Below are 14883 nucleotides of genomic sequence, written 5' to 3'. Positions count from 1 at the left end.
CACAAACCAGTTCAAGCTACCATCAGCCCTTGGCTGAACTACTGCAGGAACCTCCCAACTTTCACCCACATTACCTCTAACCTCCCTCCATCCACTCTCCATTTCTGCCAAAATGGACATCAAAAGACAACCCTAATCAAGATTTCTCCCTCACCAACACACCGCTCAACAGCTTCCCTTTAGCTCTTAGGAAAACAGCAAAATGCCTTTACCATGACCCCTACCTCTTTCTCTGGCCTTGTCTCCCACCAAACTTCCTCTCCATTCCAGCCACACTCACACCCAGCCCAAGATCTCACAGGCTGATCCATCTGCAGAGAATGCCTGTTCTTCCCTCCACCTCCTTACCTAATTAACTCCTAGTATCTCCTTAACCCTCAGTTCAAGCACCATTCCCTTAAAGAAATGTACCCATAGGAGGGTTAAGTCACCGTGTTATAAGCATTCTGTAGTTTGTGTCACGGCTGGAATTCTATACTTGGTGACCATTGCCTAAAATTTGTCTCTCCCGTTAAGGAAGAGCTCCTTAAGGACAAGTAATATTTTTATTCTTACCCACCATTATCTCCTGAGCCAAGCACATGGCTTTGCTGGAGTGTTCAATATGAACGCATGAGTGAATGAAAAGAGGCCGAGACACTTCTGCAACTTCCAGATTATTTAAGCCAAAACTGTCAACTCTGTAACAAACCTACTGAATGACAGCAATGACACATCTCAGCACCAACTACATACCCTACATACCTGTAAAATTTAGAAAACAGTGAAGCTTGTTTTCTCACTGAGATAATACATCCCCTGCAGTCGTGAACTGCATGATCATTCATTTTTAGATCCCCTTACTTTCAGGCACAATGAATGATTCAAATACCTGTTGGCGATTTGAGTGATTCCATTTTATCCTCATTACTATTCGAATTTCATTTATAAATGCCTCTAAGCATCCCCACTGCATTTTCTCTCAAAATGTCCTAGTCTAATACTATTTCCTATAAGTGATTTTGCTGCCAATTACTTCTGAATTAAAAAGATATGTCCACGTTGGATTAAAACTACAATATAGGTTAGCAATTATACTATAATTGGTATGCTCCTAAGCCATTCTACTCTCCAATCTAAAATCTCTCCTTCCTATAAAACCTGAGTTAAGGCTCCTAAAAGAAGAGGAAAAAAAAAAACACGAGCTCAGAGTAAATACACTGGAACAAGTCTCAAGGACTTATCTCTTCTTTGTACACTGACCTACATACTTTGAATTGAGAGCAAAAACATTCTAGAACACCATCTCCAAAAAGGTCACCTTCACATCCTTAATTAACAAAGTTCTCCTCTACAGCATGACTAGATATATACAAAATGACTTCTTGGTTTCTTGTAGCATGAGAAGTTTTACTAAGAATTCTCTCTGAATCAACCAAGGAAGCTCACCTTGCATCAGAAGCAAAGTAATACTCCACTGCTTTTTCTTCAACGGGAAAAAGGCAAGTTGTGCTGTCCACACGAGAGAGATTACAGCTTCCTTTCTTATCTTTGCCTATATTATAGAGTTAACAGAATCAGCACACATGTAGAAAACCATGGCTGATACATAAATATACATAATTTTCTACAAAATCAACAAAAAACCATAGCAATGCAAAATAATTCCAGCAACTTCTCAATGCCAGGTAGATCACCCTACTTCCATGCAATAAGCCAACAAGAACAACGGGCATAGAGTGAAAGAGCAACTATTAAAGACAGCGTGACAGATACAGTGGTGTGTTACACATTCTTTAATGTGATATTTCTTTTCCAAGTAAAAGGTAAATAATTAATGTCACTAAGTCTTTTTTTAATGTATGTATAGCCTAATTTTAATTTAACTTCATACAAAACTTAATGAAATTAATACATATAAGTTTGTATACTTAAACTTATCATTAAAATTACATTAAAAATATCAAAATTGTGCAATGAAAAATAAAATGAAGCCTAGTGGCATATTTTTATTATCTCCTAACAAAACTTCTCTAGATTTTAACAGTAAGTCAGCATAACAAGTCAAAGTTCAGGCTACACTAATTCCGATTGAAAAACAAAACAAAGATACCTATAACTCTCTAACCGTGGTATATCATACATGGCAGCTACTGCTAAGGACTGGAACTATAAACCCAGAACCTCTCCTTTCTTAAAATTGGATTTTCTTACATTACTTTTATGTCAGGATAAAGTATAGTCCTTTTGCAATGATAATATCTTTTCATTCTAGCACTTTAGAATTCTGGCATTTCTACTTAATTTGTCAAGCTATTGATGAAGAATTTTTTTCCTCTCTGCTTATTCACAACTAAAGTCAAAACTAGAAGGCATAATGAAGTTTGACAAATTTGCCAAATACAGAAAATACTATTAATTGAAGGCTATATAAATGTCACAGAGACAAAAAAGCACCTTTCTCTAAGATCAGGACATAGTAGACCTTGTAACCAATGGATACAATGGCCAGAGGATACCATAAATATACTTGTAAAAACTCATATTGTGTCCATCCTCTAAAATGCATGTCTATAAAAACTTGATAGTAATTATTCTCAGTAACATACATTCAAAGTTCTCCACAACCCATGATTATTTGGTGTGTTTTAGGCATGGAAGCAAAATAGCTCTTTCCACCCAAATTCAATAGCAGGAAAGATACCACACTTTAAAAAACAAGTATAAGATGACATCCCAGAGAAGATAACACTATAAAAAGATAAAACAGATCAGTGTTTGCCAGGGGCTGGGTACGGGGACAAGAGTTGACTACAGAGGGTCAGCTGAGGGAACTTTTTAGGGGATAAATTATTCTTTATCTTGATTGTGGAGGTGATTATACAACTCTATGCGCTTGACAGAACTCATGAAATTGTACATCAAAAAGAGTGAACTTTACTGTATGTAAAAAGGTGAATTAAAAAATAGGCAAAGGGATAGGCCAGCGCCTACATTTTAAAATTTTTAAATACAACTAGCTTTGGTTATAAAATGTCCTACTGGGGTTGAGTTTCACCATATTCTTTCTACAAATATTGGTTATTTCCTTCTTCAAGTAACAGGGTATATTTAAATACAATATTCAGAAGAATTGAAGGTATCACTGCCTATTTAAATGAAAAGAATATTACCACTTGACATCTATATGACTGTTACAATCTGTAAAATGTCTTCCCATCTATTGTTTATCTCCTCTGATTTGACTTAAGTGAAAATGATTATTATCATCCTGCTTTATTTGGTCAGTAGTTATACCTGGAGAAAATAGCAAATGTTTGAAAGCCAGTCCAGTGTTTTCCCCTTTATACAGCCTCTTCAATAAGAGGCTGTACTTTTTAAACTAAACTCTGCTGAGCCATACGTTATCTACCTACTAGGAGCTAGAGAAATCAGGGTTACTAAAACACAACCCCTCATCTCAAAAAGATGTCTCACGATAAATTTTTCTTCCAACTTCTTAAGACCTTAGCCAATGTTTTTCCATTGCTTCTAAAAGCAGCCTAAGACACTGTACAAGGTAACACATCACATAAGTAATAAATACACAAGCAGAATTATTAACAGAAATCTGGAACTCTGGATCCAAAATTTATACTGGTAGGCTAGTATTTTTCTGAAAAGAGAGGGAGGGGAGGAGGAAAATAAGTTCTAACATCTCAGGACTGAAGGTTATTTAAGGAAATAACTTTCTGCTCTAGGTAAAACAGTAAAAGTAGCCACTATCTAAAGATGAATAGGTTTAGAGTACTTTGCTAAATCTTTTTCAAAAAACCAAGAATTATGCATTAATAATATGGGTTTCAATTTCCTGAATTTACCATTCCCTGTGTCTTTTACAGAGAGAGCTTTTAGTAAAAAAGTAAACAAAAATAACACACCATTTTTTGTCTAATTATATCAATAAAATGATCCAGTTTGTACAGCTAAAAAGATAAACTTCAAATGTAAATTTAAAAAAAACTCCAAATTCAAACAAAGCCAGTCAAGGTATCAAATGTAAAAATATAAACGTAAAATGTCATGCATAAAACAAAATCCATTTGAACATATTTCAGTTAAAAATTAGGCTAAATTATTCAAATAACTACCACAGAGGTCAATCTACAACAGCCTAGCACGCAAACACAATGTTCTTTTCCTAATCTCAGCATCTTATTTATAATAATGTATCCTACATGATTTTAATTTAAAACAAAGGAAAAAACTTTAAAATTTCAACTATTTCCTCAAATCTCAGAGATCTTAAAGAAACAAATTATTAAAAGCAGTTTTCTAAATGCCAAAAGCAGACAGACAAAATACACTCCACAAATTAGAAAAATAATGTCAAAATATGTTTCCCCATAAAATAAGCCTATTTTTAGAGGCCCAGCACATTCACTCACTCCAAGAACAAAGAATTAGTAAAGAATGACCAAAAGAGGATAAAATTCCTCCCTATCCATGCAGAGTGCATTTCCCACCTCTTTCTCCCTGCGATCCCCACCATGTGAATTTTGATCCAATCTGAGTCCTAGCTAAGGATATACAACAGAAAAAAATTCTACTCGTCAGAGAAATCACAAAAACAAATTCTTTTCATATCTAGACAGAACTATATATATAAGTGGATCTGACCAAAGGGGCATTTAATCAATTTAAGGAAAACAATTCTTTATAACTACTGCACTCAATTTATACATTTTTCCCATGGCATGATGTAGGAATAGTTTTTACCTGTTCTGTAGAGGATTGGAATATGATCAGTAGATAGTTTATGTTCACTTCGTACACCAATCAACAGAGGGCTACCTCTTCTGTTAGTACAAAATTAAACAGAATTAAACCATTTTTATAAGTAATGCACTAATGTTTAAACTCTCTCTCCAAGTTCAACTTCAGATATAACAAAAGAACGACATAAACAGAGTTTTTAAAAAATATTCAGAAGTCAGCCAACTATGACCCACAGGCCAGGTTTGTCTATTTTTACTGGAACACAGCCATGCCCTTTCCTCTACACATTTTCCACAACTGCTTTCACACTACGACAGCAAAACTAAGTGGTTGCCACAGAGGCAACATGGCCCAGAAAGCCTAAAATATTTACTATCTGGCCTGTTACAGAAAAAGTTTGCAGACCCCTGTTCTATAATGATGCATTAGAAAGCTTTCTCCTTTTTAATGTAAAATGGAACCTTTCTTTTGATGTGTGAACAATATATGAACATTAGTCCCCTTGACTTCATTTTAAAGACAGCTCTCTCTTACCAACTCTTAGGGTTCCACACTGTTCTAAAAAGGACTTCATGATTAGGCTTGAATATCCCAGCAAAAGTAGTAATGGTACAATTATCTAGGACTCTGTCTAGAATATATAGTTCTGAAAAATATGGATATTTTACAAAATATTCAACATCCAAATTCACAAAGTAACAATGGTGCCCCACTACAAACAAAAGGCCAATTATAAATGCCAAAATGTTTTTGCTTTGTTAAGGGATTCTGTTACACGGAATAGTGGTAAAACAACAGACAAGAAGGGCATATGAAAATAAATACAGTCAACCTCCCATATGCATGAGTTCCACATCTGCAGATTCAACCAACTGCAGACTGAAAATATTCGGGGAAAAAAAATTCCAGAATGTTCCAAAAAGCAAAACTTGAATTTGCCACACACTGGCAACTATTTACACACTAGCATTTGTGTTGTATTTACAACTATGTATGTAACATTTACATTACATTAGGGTATGTAAGTAATCTAGAGATGATTTAAAGTGTACAGGAGTATGTATCTAGGTTATACGCAAACACTACACCATTTTATATAGGGGACTTGCACATCCATGGATTTTGGTATTCACGGGAGTTCCTGGAACCAATCCCCCATGGATACCAAGGGATGACTCACACAGATATCTCTAAAAAAGGACAGAGCCGTTATGGTGAAGGGCCATTCATAGTGTACAGGGAATAAGCTTATAATTCTAAAGTTTCAAAATACATATAATTATTAGTCATTATTAAATTTATATATACCTTGTGCCTACTGCTTGGCCAGGAAAATGAACACTTTTAAATACAAGTGCAAAAGCACCTTCCTATAGAGGGAAAAAAAATGCATTAGCAATATATATTATAATCAATTATCAAATGTGAAATGCCTAAAATATACTGGCTTCAGCACAGATATGTTTTGTTCACACAGCTACTCTTTTGCACTAGTTTATAAATGAGTCTAAATTTTAGGTAGACACTTACTCCTGAGCTTTGATGTATCCACAATCCACTTTTTAACCAAGTCCACTCTTGAAATAGGCTCAGTAGATAATAGCTCCTAAACAGACCATTTTAAAAGACACCTTTGTACACGCTACCAATACTTCTCAATAGGTACATCATATCTCCCATACTATGCATTAGTAAGGGAAGGGCAGAATCAGAAAAGATCCCAAGCTCCATATCCAAAACCCATTCTCTGGCCCAGTAATTTTATACCACCGTTAACTTCCATTCTTTTTGTCCTTGATATTGGAGACATAAATATACACAATCACAATTATTAACATGCACACCATACCGCCCCCTCAACCCAAACTCCTCAGGGACAGGGCCTAAGGAAATCAAGAATGAATAAAGGAGGAACATAAGGTAGGAGAAGGAAGGAACAGAAAAAACTGGGTTATACGAGTAGAAACAAGAAAAGGCTGGGAAGGCACACTACTCTGCCTTGAGTAAAGAGAAGGAACAGTTCTCTATCTTCTCTACCTTCCTGACTCCTTTTGCAGCAGACATCATAAGATTTGGGTGGAGATGGGAGGTAAGGGTTGGACCTTCATAGAGAAGTATAGGGCTTTTAAATGGGAAAGCCAGTTATGAGTGGGATTGGGGCAGGGGTGGAAGTCACTATGTATTTGGACCTTTGTGTATCTTTGATATCTTTAATCTTTAATTAGGACAACTGGGATGAGATCAAAAACAATACCACTTTTCTCTCGGGTTGGGAAATAATTTTCTGTAGAGGTACAGGGCCAAGGAAAAGTCCCCATAAGGAAAAATGAGTTGACTACTGGCTTAGAGACATGCAGACATTATCCCAGAATAAAGAGTGTGTATTTCACCGAAGCTACCCTTCGCTAAGTTATTGACCAGAGGAACACTTGAATGAGCAGGAAGCATGAAAGTGATGAATCCCCAGCTGTGTGTACTGTGTACATGTTTGTGTGTGGTGTGTATGGGTTTGTGTGTGTGTATGCATAGTCTTTGGACAAACTGCTTTTGGATTATTTTTAGTTCCCATGACACTAAACTACAGTGAAAGAAGTAAAATCATTAAAACAACAGTCTCTCAAAATTATTCAAGTTGAATAGTTATATACATGGGAAATAAAAGCAAAAAATACTTAAGAAATTAGCATAATTCCTACTTATCGAAGTTATTTTTAAGCATTTATTGTGATTAGTGTTGGCAATAATTATCTTTAAAAGTGTGGTTTAATACCAATTGTTGGATGACTCTCTCCACCAAGGTAGTAAAACTTATATCTTGACTTTCCCGATTGTCATACATGTACTTAACAAGCTTGGCAATTGTCTCTGTGTCTGTTTCAGATTCAAAGTCATAGCCTTTGCTTTCCTGTAATTAGAAAGGAAAAAATTTTGACCCATTCAAGGAAATATTCATAATATCTAAATCTTTTCTACACAATTTTTCCTCAAAAATCTCATTATCCAACTTCTAGTCTTTTTTTGACCACCACACCCTGATTACCCACTCTTTAAAATTAAGGTCACCATCTAATTACGGTGAACCCAAAATAGTGAGGTATTCTCTGTGACCAAACATACTTATAATTATATAAATCTATATATGTCATATATGAATTAAATACATTTTAAAATAATTAAAATATAATGAAATATATAACATTCACAAACCACTAATTCCATTATGAATTATTCCTTTTTTTTTTTTTTTAATTTATTTATTTTTGGCTGTGTTGGGCCTTCGTTGTTGCTGCACGGGCTTTCTTTAGTTGGGTCGAGTGGGGGCTACCCTTTGTTGCGATATACGGGCTTCTCATTGTGGCGGCTTCTCTTGTTGCGGAGCACGGGCTTCTCCTTGCGGTGGCTTCTCTTGTTGTGGAGCGTGGGCTCCAGGCGCGTGGGCTTCAGTAGTTGTGGCACACGGGCTCAGTAGTTGTGGCTCACAGGCTCTAGAGCGCAGGCTCAGTAGTTGTGGCGCACAGGCTTAGCTGCTCTGCGGCATGTGGGATCTTCCCAGACCAGGGCTCGAACCCATGTCCCCTGCATTGGCAGGCGGATTCTTAACCACTTTGCCACCAGGGAAGCCCATGATTCCTTCTTTAATGATGATATTTCACTGTCCAGTACAATGGCCATTAGCTATATGTGGCTATTTAAATTTAAAGTGAAATAAAATTTCAAATTTAGTTCCTCACTCATCCTACCTCAACAGCCACATGTGGACAGTGGCTACCATATTGGGACAATACATGTATAGAAAGTTTCCATCACTGCAGAATGCTGAACTGGACAGCTCTGAGAAGTCACTCATGAAGTCATCATCATTACCATTACTACACAGTACACAGCTATTTAGGGCATGGAGCCTTCATTCAATCTGTCTTGAGTCTTCTAACACCCTAGAATCTTTTAAAAATGACACGGTCTCTCACAATGCAAAGACATCCCCCCAAATTCCAATTTTATTTAAGCTTTTGGGTCATTTATAATCAAGCCAAATAATTATTTTCTTTTCATATAAGAAACAAAAAAGTTCTACTGTCAACAAAGAAAAGTCCAATAAACCACCATATCCTTGTAACTGTCTTAGGAATTATTTGATCACATCAAGATAGGATTTACTGTATATCCCAACAAACAACCTCAATGCTCTCATTAGAAGTATTCTTCAAAGACTGGTAGTCTTTTTAGGCCACTTTACTTACCAAAAACTTTTTCAAGTCTTTGTAGTTGGTGATGATTCCATTGTGAATAACAATAAATTCTAAAAGAGATAAAAGTATTGATGACCAAAAAATTATAGGTCTAATAAACACTATAAATTGCCATTACTATTAAGAGATTTTTCTCAAGTCAAAAAATTTGTTACATGCTATACTTTCAGGTGTAATCAAGTATTATCCACTTTTCATCATCAGATTACCCTCAGGTAGATCAGCAGCACAGTTCACATGTAGAAGCACACAGTGCTAAGAGGTGGGTATAGTGGGTTAATATAATAAACTGGAGTCTAGAAACATCAACTTCAGTTGTGGCTAAACTACCAGTCCAGTGCCACCATGTAAAAGAAGCAGGTTCCCTGGGCCAGTTTCCTCATTTGCAAAATGAAAGGGTTGAACTAAATAACTATTATTCTCACTTCTTTGTTCATTCATTCTTATGCATAAAACATTCCTAAGTTTAAAGAGAAAGGCTTCATCCAATTTACACTAAATGAGTTTAAAACCTAAGTTAAAGAATTGAGAAAAAACGGACAGTTACTCAATTCTGTAGTTTAATTTACTTACCTGAGGTCCAGAAAATTCCCAGAATGTCAGATAAACTAAAGTTAAAGCAGCATTTCAAGATCAAATACAGATGACAGTGGGATAATTTTCATCTTTTTTTGATTAAATAACTTTCAAAAATGTAAGAATGTGCAATCAGGAGTTAATATTATTTGTAGCCACTGACAGTGTATGTAAAGTAAAGGCAACTAATGTGGATTTCTTATTTAAAGTTCACATAAATCAGGAGAGAAATTACCACTAAATTCAATTTTATATCAAATTATCAAAATGTTTTTTAATATACTTAAAGATCTGACATTAAATGAGCTTGAACTGAACACGTTCATTACAAACCAAATGTTAAATACTTCACGAGATTTCTAAGAAAGAAAAGATACCACAAAATGATACTACAAAAATAAATCTTAAAATTTTAATGCTAGAACACAGAGAATCATAAATAGCTGATATAAAGCCTTAAAGCCAAATTCTCAAAATATAACATATAGTTTTTCAGAAATCTTTTATAAAGACCTTGTCAGTATTAAAAGTTTGAGTAGTTAACATTCTAATCCAATAATTATGTGAAGCATGAAAAACCTAAAAAGGTAGCTACTGAATTAAACTACAAAATCTTACCTCAAAGGGATATATATACACACATACATACATATATACGCTTATGTATATATTCACTTATTTTTTAAAATTATGGAAGAATAGACTCAAAAATTTTGTTAAATGTTTATATACAGGAAGAGATGGAATAAGGAAGAGGAAATAAGACAGAAGCTAGACTTATTTTAGTATGCCTTTTTTATAGGTATGACCTCAACTATGCAAATATTTTAGATAGTTTTAAATAAAAATTATTTTTTAAAGAAAATCAATTCCTAAAACTCAAAATAAAATATATTAACATAATGCTATACCCAGCTAGTAGAACAATTACATACAGAAGGATTATTCCAAGTGACTCCAAAACATAGTAATTTGATTATACATCCCTAGAGAGATATACCCTAAGGACAAAAAAAAATAAACAAAAAACAGTCAACATACTGTTATGGTAGTGTTGACATTATGATTCCATTGTACATGTATCATCTGATAGATCAAATAAGTATGTTGCTGGTGTTAAGAACTAAGTTTTTAAGTGTGACTGAAAAGAAATACATAAATCAATGAGGTTAAGTAAAAACCTTACAGATCTGGATTTGAATTGAAGGTGTTAGTGTAAAATTATGTTGTGTTTTCTCTTTAAATTTATACATGCACATACACAGAGGTATATATATTTCCTAGCTCTGCCCACTGAAAAGGCCTAGGTGCAATGAGCACTTCTAAGACCTGGTTTATAGTCTTTTTTTTTTTTTGGCAGCACAATATAGAAGTACATGGTGTTACTAGCTTGAGCTAACAGAAGTTTTAAAAGATGACCATTTACTATCAAGTAGCCTCATAACAGAAATGTATCTGAAGCTGCCAAGGCTGTAGAAAATATGCAGAAGGGGATGGAGATTATTCTTGTGTTTAACAGGGTAAAAGAGTTAATTGCTAGCCCAGCACTATAACTGTACTTATTTGGGAAAAACTGTTTTGTTTCAGTAATGGTTTCATCTTCCACTTCTTTCAGCGGGGTGGGAAATAAAAGGAACGTGCTTTCTTGAGTTTTACATGTTCTTGTTTTTTTTTTTTTTTTAGAAGACTTCTTTTTTTTAATTAATTTATTTATTTTTATATTTAATTTTGGCTGCGTTGGGTCTTCGTTTCTGTGCGAGGGCTTTCTCTAGTTGCGGCAAGCGGGGGCCACTCTTCATCGCGATGCATGGGCCTCTCACTACCGCGGCCTCTCTTGTTGCGGAGCACAGGCTCCAGACGCGCAGGCTCAGTAGTTGTGGCTCGCGGGCTTAGTTGCTCCGCGGCATGTGGGATCTTCCCAGACCAGGGCTCGAACCCGTGTCCCCTGCATTGGCAGGCAGATTCTCAACCACTGCGCCATCAGGGAAGCCCCATGTTCTTGTTAATACACGTTTTGTTTCAGCAGGCTGCCATCCATTAAGCCTGCAGGAGTCCTCCTGGGTATTTCTGAATTGTGTTGTGTACATGTGTGCCTGAGAGCTTGTCTTCTTACAGCATTTAGTTGCTGTTTGCCTTTTTGTTGGATAAAATATTAGCAATGTATCCTTTCCATATTCCCTGCCATAAAACCTATTATGATCCAAAATCCTCATCAAACATCTGGTTTTAGAACTTGGGAGATGGTAGTAAAAAAAAAAAATTCTTGGACAAACCATCCCCTCCGTAAGCATGGGCCTATGCTGAAACTTTCCCTCACAACTCTACATTTCTACTTCAAGTAACTGACCTTTCAACTCTACCCATTTAGAGGAACCAACCATGGAAAGGAGGTACATATGTTTGCCCTCTTCCTATAGGCCTCATCTTCAAATTTTAGTTCTGTCACATAAGAAAATCTCATCCTGTCCCGTGTCCTTTTCTAATCTTGACAAAGAGGAAAGTTCCTTCTAGAGCTATCCATGCTCCTCAGACCTGCTGTGTGCGCTGTGCGGACTCCCAGTGAAGTGGAGGGTGAGAGCAGGCAGTAGACTCTAAGGCACTTTCCTCCACACAGAATGGCAAGTTGTCCCTCCCCGCACTCTCCCAAGAAGATGACCTGATGCATCCTTGCTCCGTGTTCACACAGCTTGCCACTGCGGCAGAAGACTCATCTATGCCTTCGTTATTCAAACTTGGGTGGCTCTCTAGCATGACTAAATAACACGGGAACAATCCATCTCTAAATAAATACTACTGTGCTGTTTCTTCTAGAGGTGGCTCTGCTGATGTATTTCTAAGCCACACCAGTCTTTCCAGTTTCAGTGGTGGAATGTGGCCCCCTACTTACTGTTGGGGGTTACTTTAAGCATAAAGTAAATCCTTCTCCAAGTTTCAAAATACTTGTGACTTCAGACATCAGTTCAGAGAGCTTACACTTTGTCAGCCTTCACCTGCTCCTTAATTCTCGACACTACGAGGTGGAGTTATCAATGAGATCACGTAAGCTACTGCTGGAAAAGTTTGTAAGACAAAAAGTCGTCACATGTTTCTTGACTCATAACTGAGCAATGTTTTCTAAGTCTGAGATATAGGCTTTGGAGGACTAATGGTAACAAGTTATCTGAGCATCCAAGAGTCTGAAAGACCTCTCTGGAAATATAAATATATAACAAAGAGAGAAGACAGTTATCAGGGAGGATGCTTACTTACACAGTGTAACTTGGATCTGATTTTTCTCCTGGCACAAAAGAGCAAGTACTTTCAACAGGACATCTACATACTAAGAGGTGGTATGGCAATTAATTTCAGGGCAAAACTGAATCAAGCATTCTATATTTTGGAAAAAAACTTCGGTTTTTTTCATGGAAACTAGATACTCTTCTCTAGTTTATTGAATTTTAAAAATTGAAGATTCTGCATTTTTAAAAGGCCTTTTTACATAAAGTAGAATTTCTAATTGACAGATCTAGAAATCAATCTGAATTGGACAAACTATGGATTCAACATGCAGATGAGATATCCTCCTACGGTTACCTTGATGCAGATTTGATACCCACCCTCCAAAGAATCCTATAAAAAAACAGCTTCAAAACCCCTTTTTAATCACAATAGTGCAGCAAAACCAGAAGGAAACAACTGCCTGTTAACCTGTTATTTCAAATATCGACTGAAAAGCCAACAGGCATTTTTTTGTGCAACTTTTTAAAACACTGTTAAGTTGAAATATCAAATCTGCACAGCACTGTCCCTTCACAGAAGGCAAGAAACTGCCAGCACATCATGTGGGAAGCCGTCCTTGGTGCTGTCGGCTATGAAAGTGGGCCTCCTTCAGGATCTGGCTGATGTGCAAGCAAGAGCCTTGGCACAAATGCAGACTGCCTGGCACGGGCGGGGGGTGCTGGCGCTGGACCCGGCGACGAGGTGCTTTAAGCCACTTCCTGGCCCACCGGCCCTGGCTATTAATGCTGCTGCCGCTGCTGCTGCTTCCACCCCTATCATTGCTTGAAGACTCTGTGTCCCAGCAATCGTGAAAGACAGGCTTTCTACTATTCCTTTTGGTCTGGGGGGGGGAAGATGGTGGTCTTCTTCATCGCCACTCCTTCTTTTCCTGGGGCGGAGGCACTGGCTCACGGCAGCTGATGGAGGGGAGCAACGAGGTGCCACAAGAGGAGGGAACAGAGGGTGTTGTGTTTCGGTGGCCGCCACGCCCACCCCCTCAGGCCTTGGCTCCGTGGTACCCACCGCTACTTCCAGCATCTGTTCCGGGCCCCCCATGTCGCAGCCACCATGGCAGCCAGGTTTATAGTCTTTAATTATCGTTTCTACTGAAAGGAACTAGGACTCCTTAGAGAAATGGCTGATTCCCGGTTTGGGGCAGGATTAGATAAACCTGTAACATCTTGAACTACCAGAAAATAACAAAGACTACTGAGCCTACTTGGGTCACATGAAAAGGAGTCAGGAGTCAACCTGAATAAACTCCCAATGACTAAAGATGGGAAGTTTTGTGCATCAATATAGATAATTACTTCAGTGTTTTGAAACAAATGAAATATTTTAAATCCATGAATTTATAACAATACAGTAATAATAAAAAGGAACTCTGTTCACCTTAGAACATTACAACCGCTTCATTTGAAAAATGGTAAATAAAGGGGAAAAAAATCAAACATTTATCCTGCCTTTCCTATACAATCTATACATCAGGGTAATCAAGTGGTTAATATGGAGAAGTTTCTCTTTATAGAAGTATTTTAGATAATAAATGACAAAGGAAAGATTGTATTAGACTATCACCATTTTATAACCCCTAAAGAAATAATTAATATTGGCAATGATTATCAATGACCTAACACAAAAAGAAAAACATCCAAACATTACAGGTACAAACAAATACCATACCAATTTATAACAAATAGAAGGGACAGAGAATCATGTTAAATGACACCACAGGATGCATGCCATTAGCAAGATCTAGACTGTAGGAAACTCTACAGGACAAACAATAGAGTAAACTGCAAGGAAGAAAGGAGAGAAAAGGAAAAGTCTCTTAGGAGACTTAGGAGATAAATCAATCTACTAAGTCCTTACCTTTTAGAGATACACACTTACATAATTACTAATTAAATGCTATGATATCTAGTTATCTGTGATATATCTATCTATATGATATCTATTGGCTTCCAAAATAATCTGGGTTGGGTACAGAAAAATATAACTGATTATGTATTGATAAATGTTAAAGCTGGGTGATGGATATATCAGGTTCTGTATACTCTCT

General features: G+C 36.6%; 1 protein-coding gene across 3 annotated transcripts in view; it reads right to left on the bottom strand.

The window, feature by feature from the left end:
- Window positions 1-14883, bottom strand: part of GFPT1 (glutamine--fructose-6-phosphate transaminase 1) — an 81996-nt gene that overhangs the window by 45184 nt on the left and 21929 nt on the right. For 2 of the 3 annotated variants that reach the window (XM_082426009.1, XM_082426010.1), the window contains exons 5-9: window positions 8979-9037; window positions 7508-7642; window positions 6046-6107; window positions 4738-4817; window positions 1429-1534 (exon numbers count right to left, since the gene is read on the bottom strand). In XM_082426009.1, coding sequence (XP_082282135.1) covers window positions 1429-1534; window positions 4738-4817; window positions 6046-6107; window positions 7508-7642; window positions 8979-9037 — 442 coding nt within the window. Of the gene's footprint in view, window positions 1-1428; window positions 1535-4484; window positions 4539-4737; window positions 4818-6045; window positions 6108-7507; window positions 7643-8978; window positions 9038-14883 lie in introns of all 3 variants that reach the window. The other variant, XM_082426011.1, reaches the window with a different exon arrangement.

This window comes from Balaenoptera physalus, assembly GCF_965194825.1.
Source record: "Balaenoptera physalus genome assembly, chromosome: 15".
Lineage (NCBI taxonomy): Eukaryota > Metazoa > Chordata > Mammalia > Artiodactyla > Balaenopteridae > Balaenoptera > Balaenoptera physalus.
Note: the sequence above shows the minus strand (reverse complement) of the source record. Positions and strands in the feature narration are given on the sequence as shown.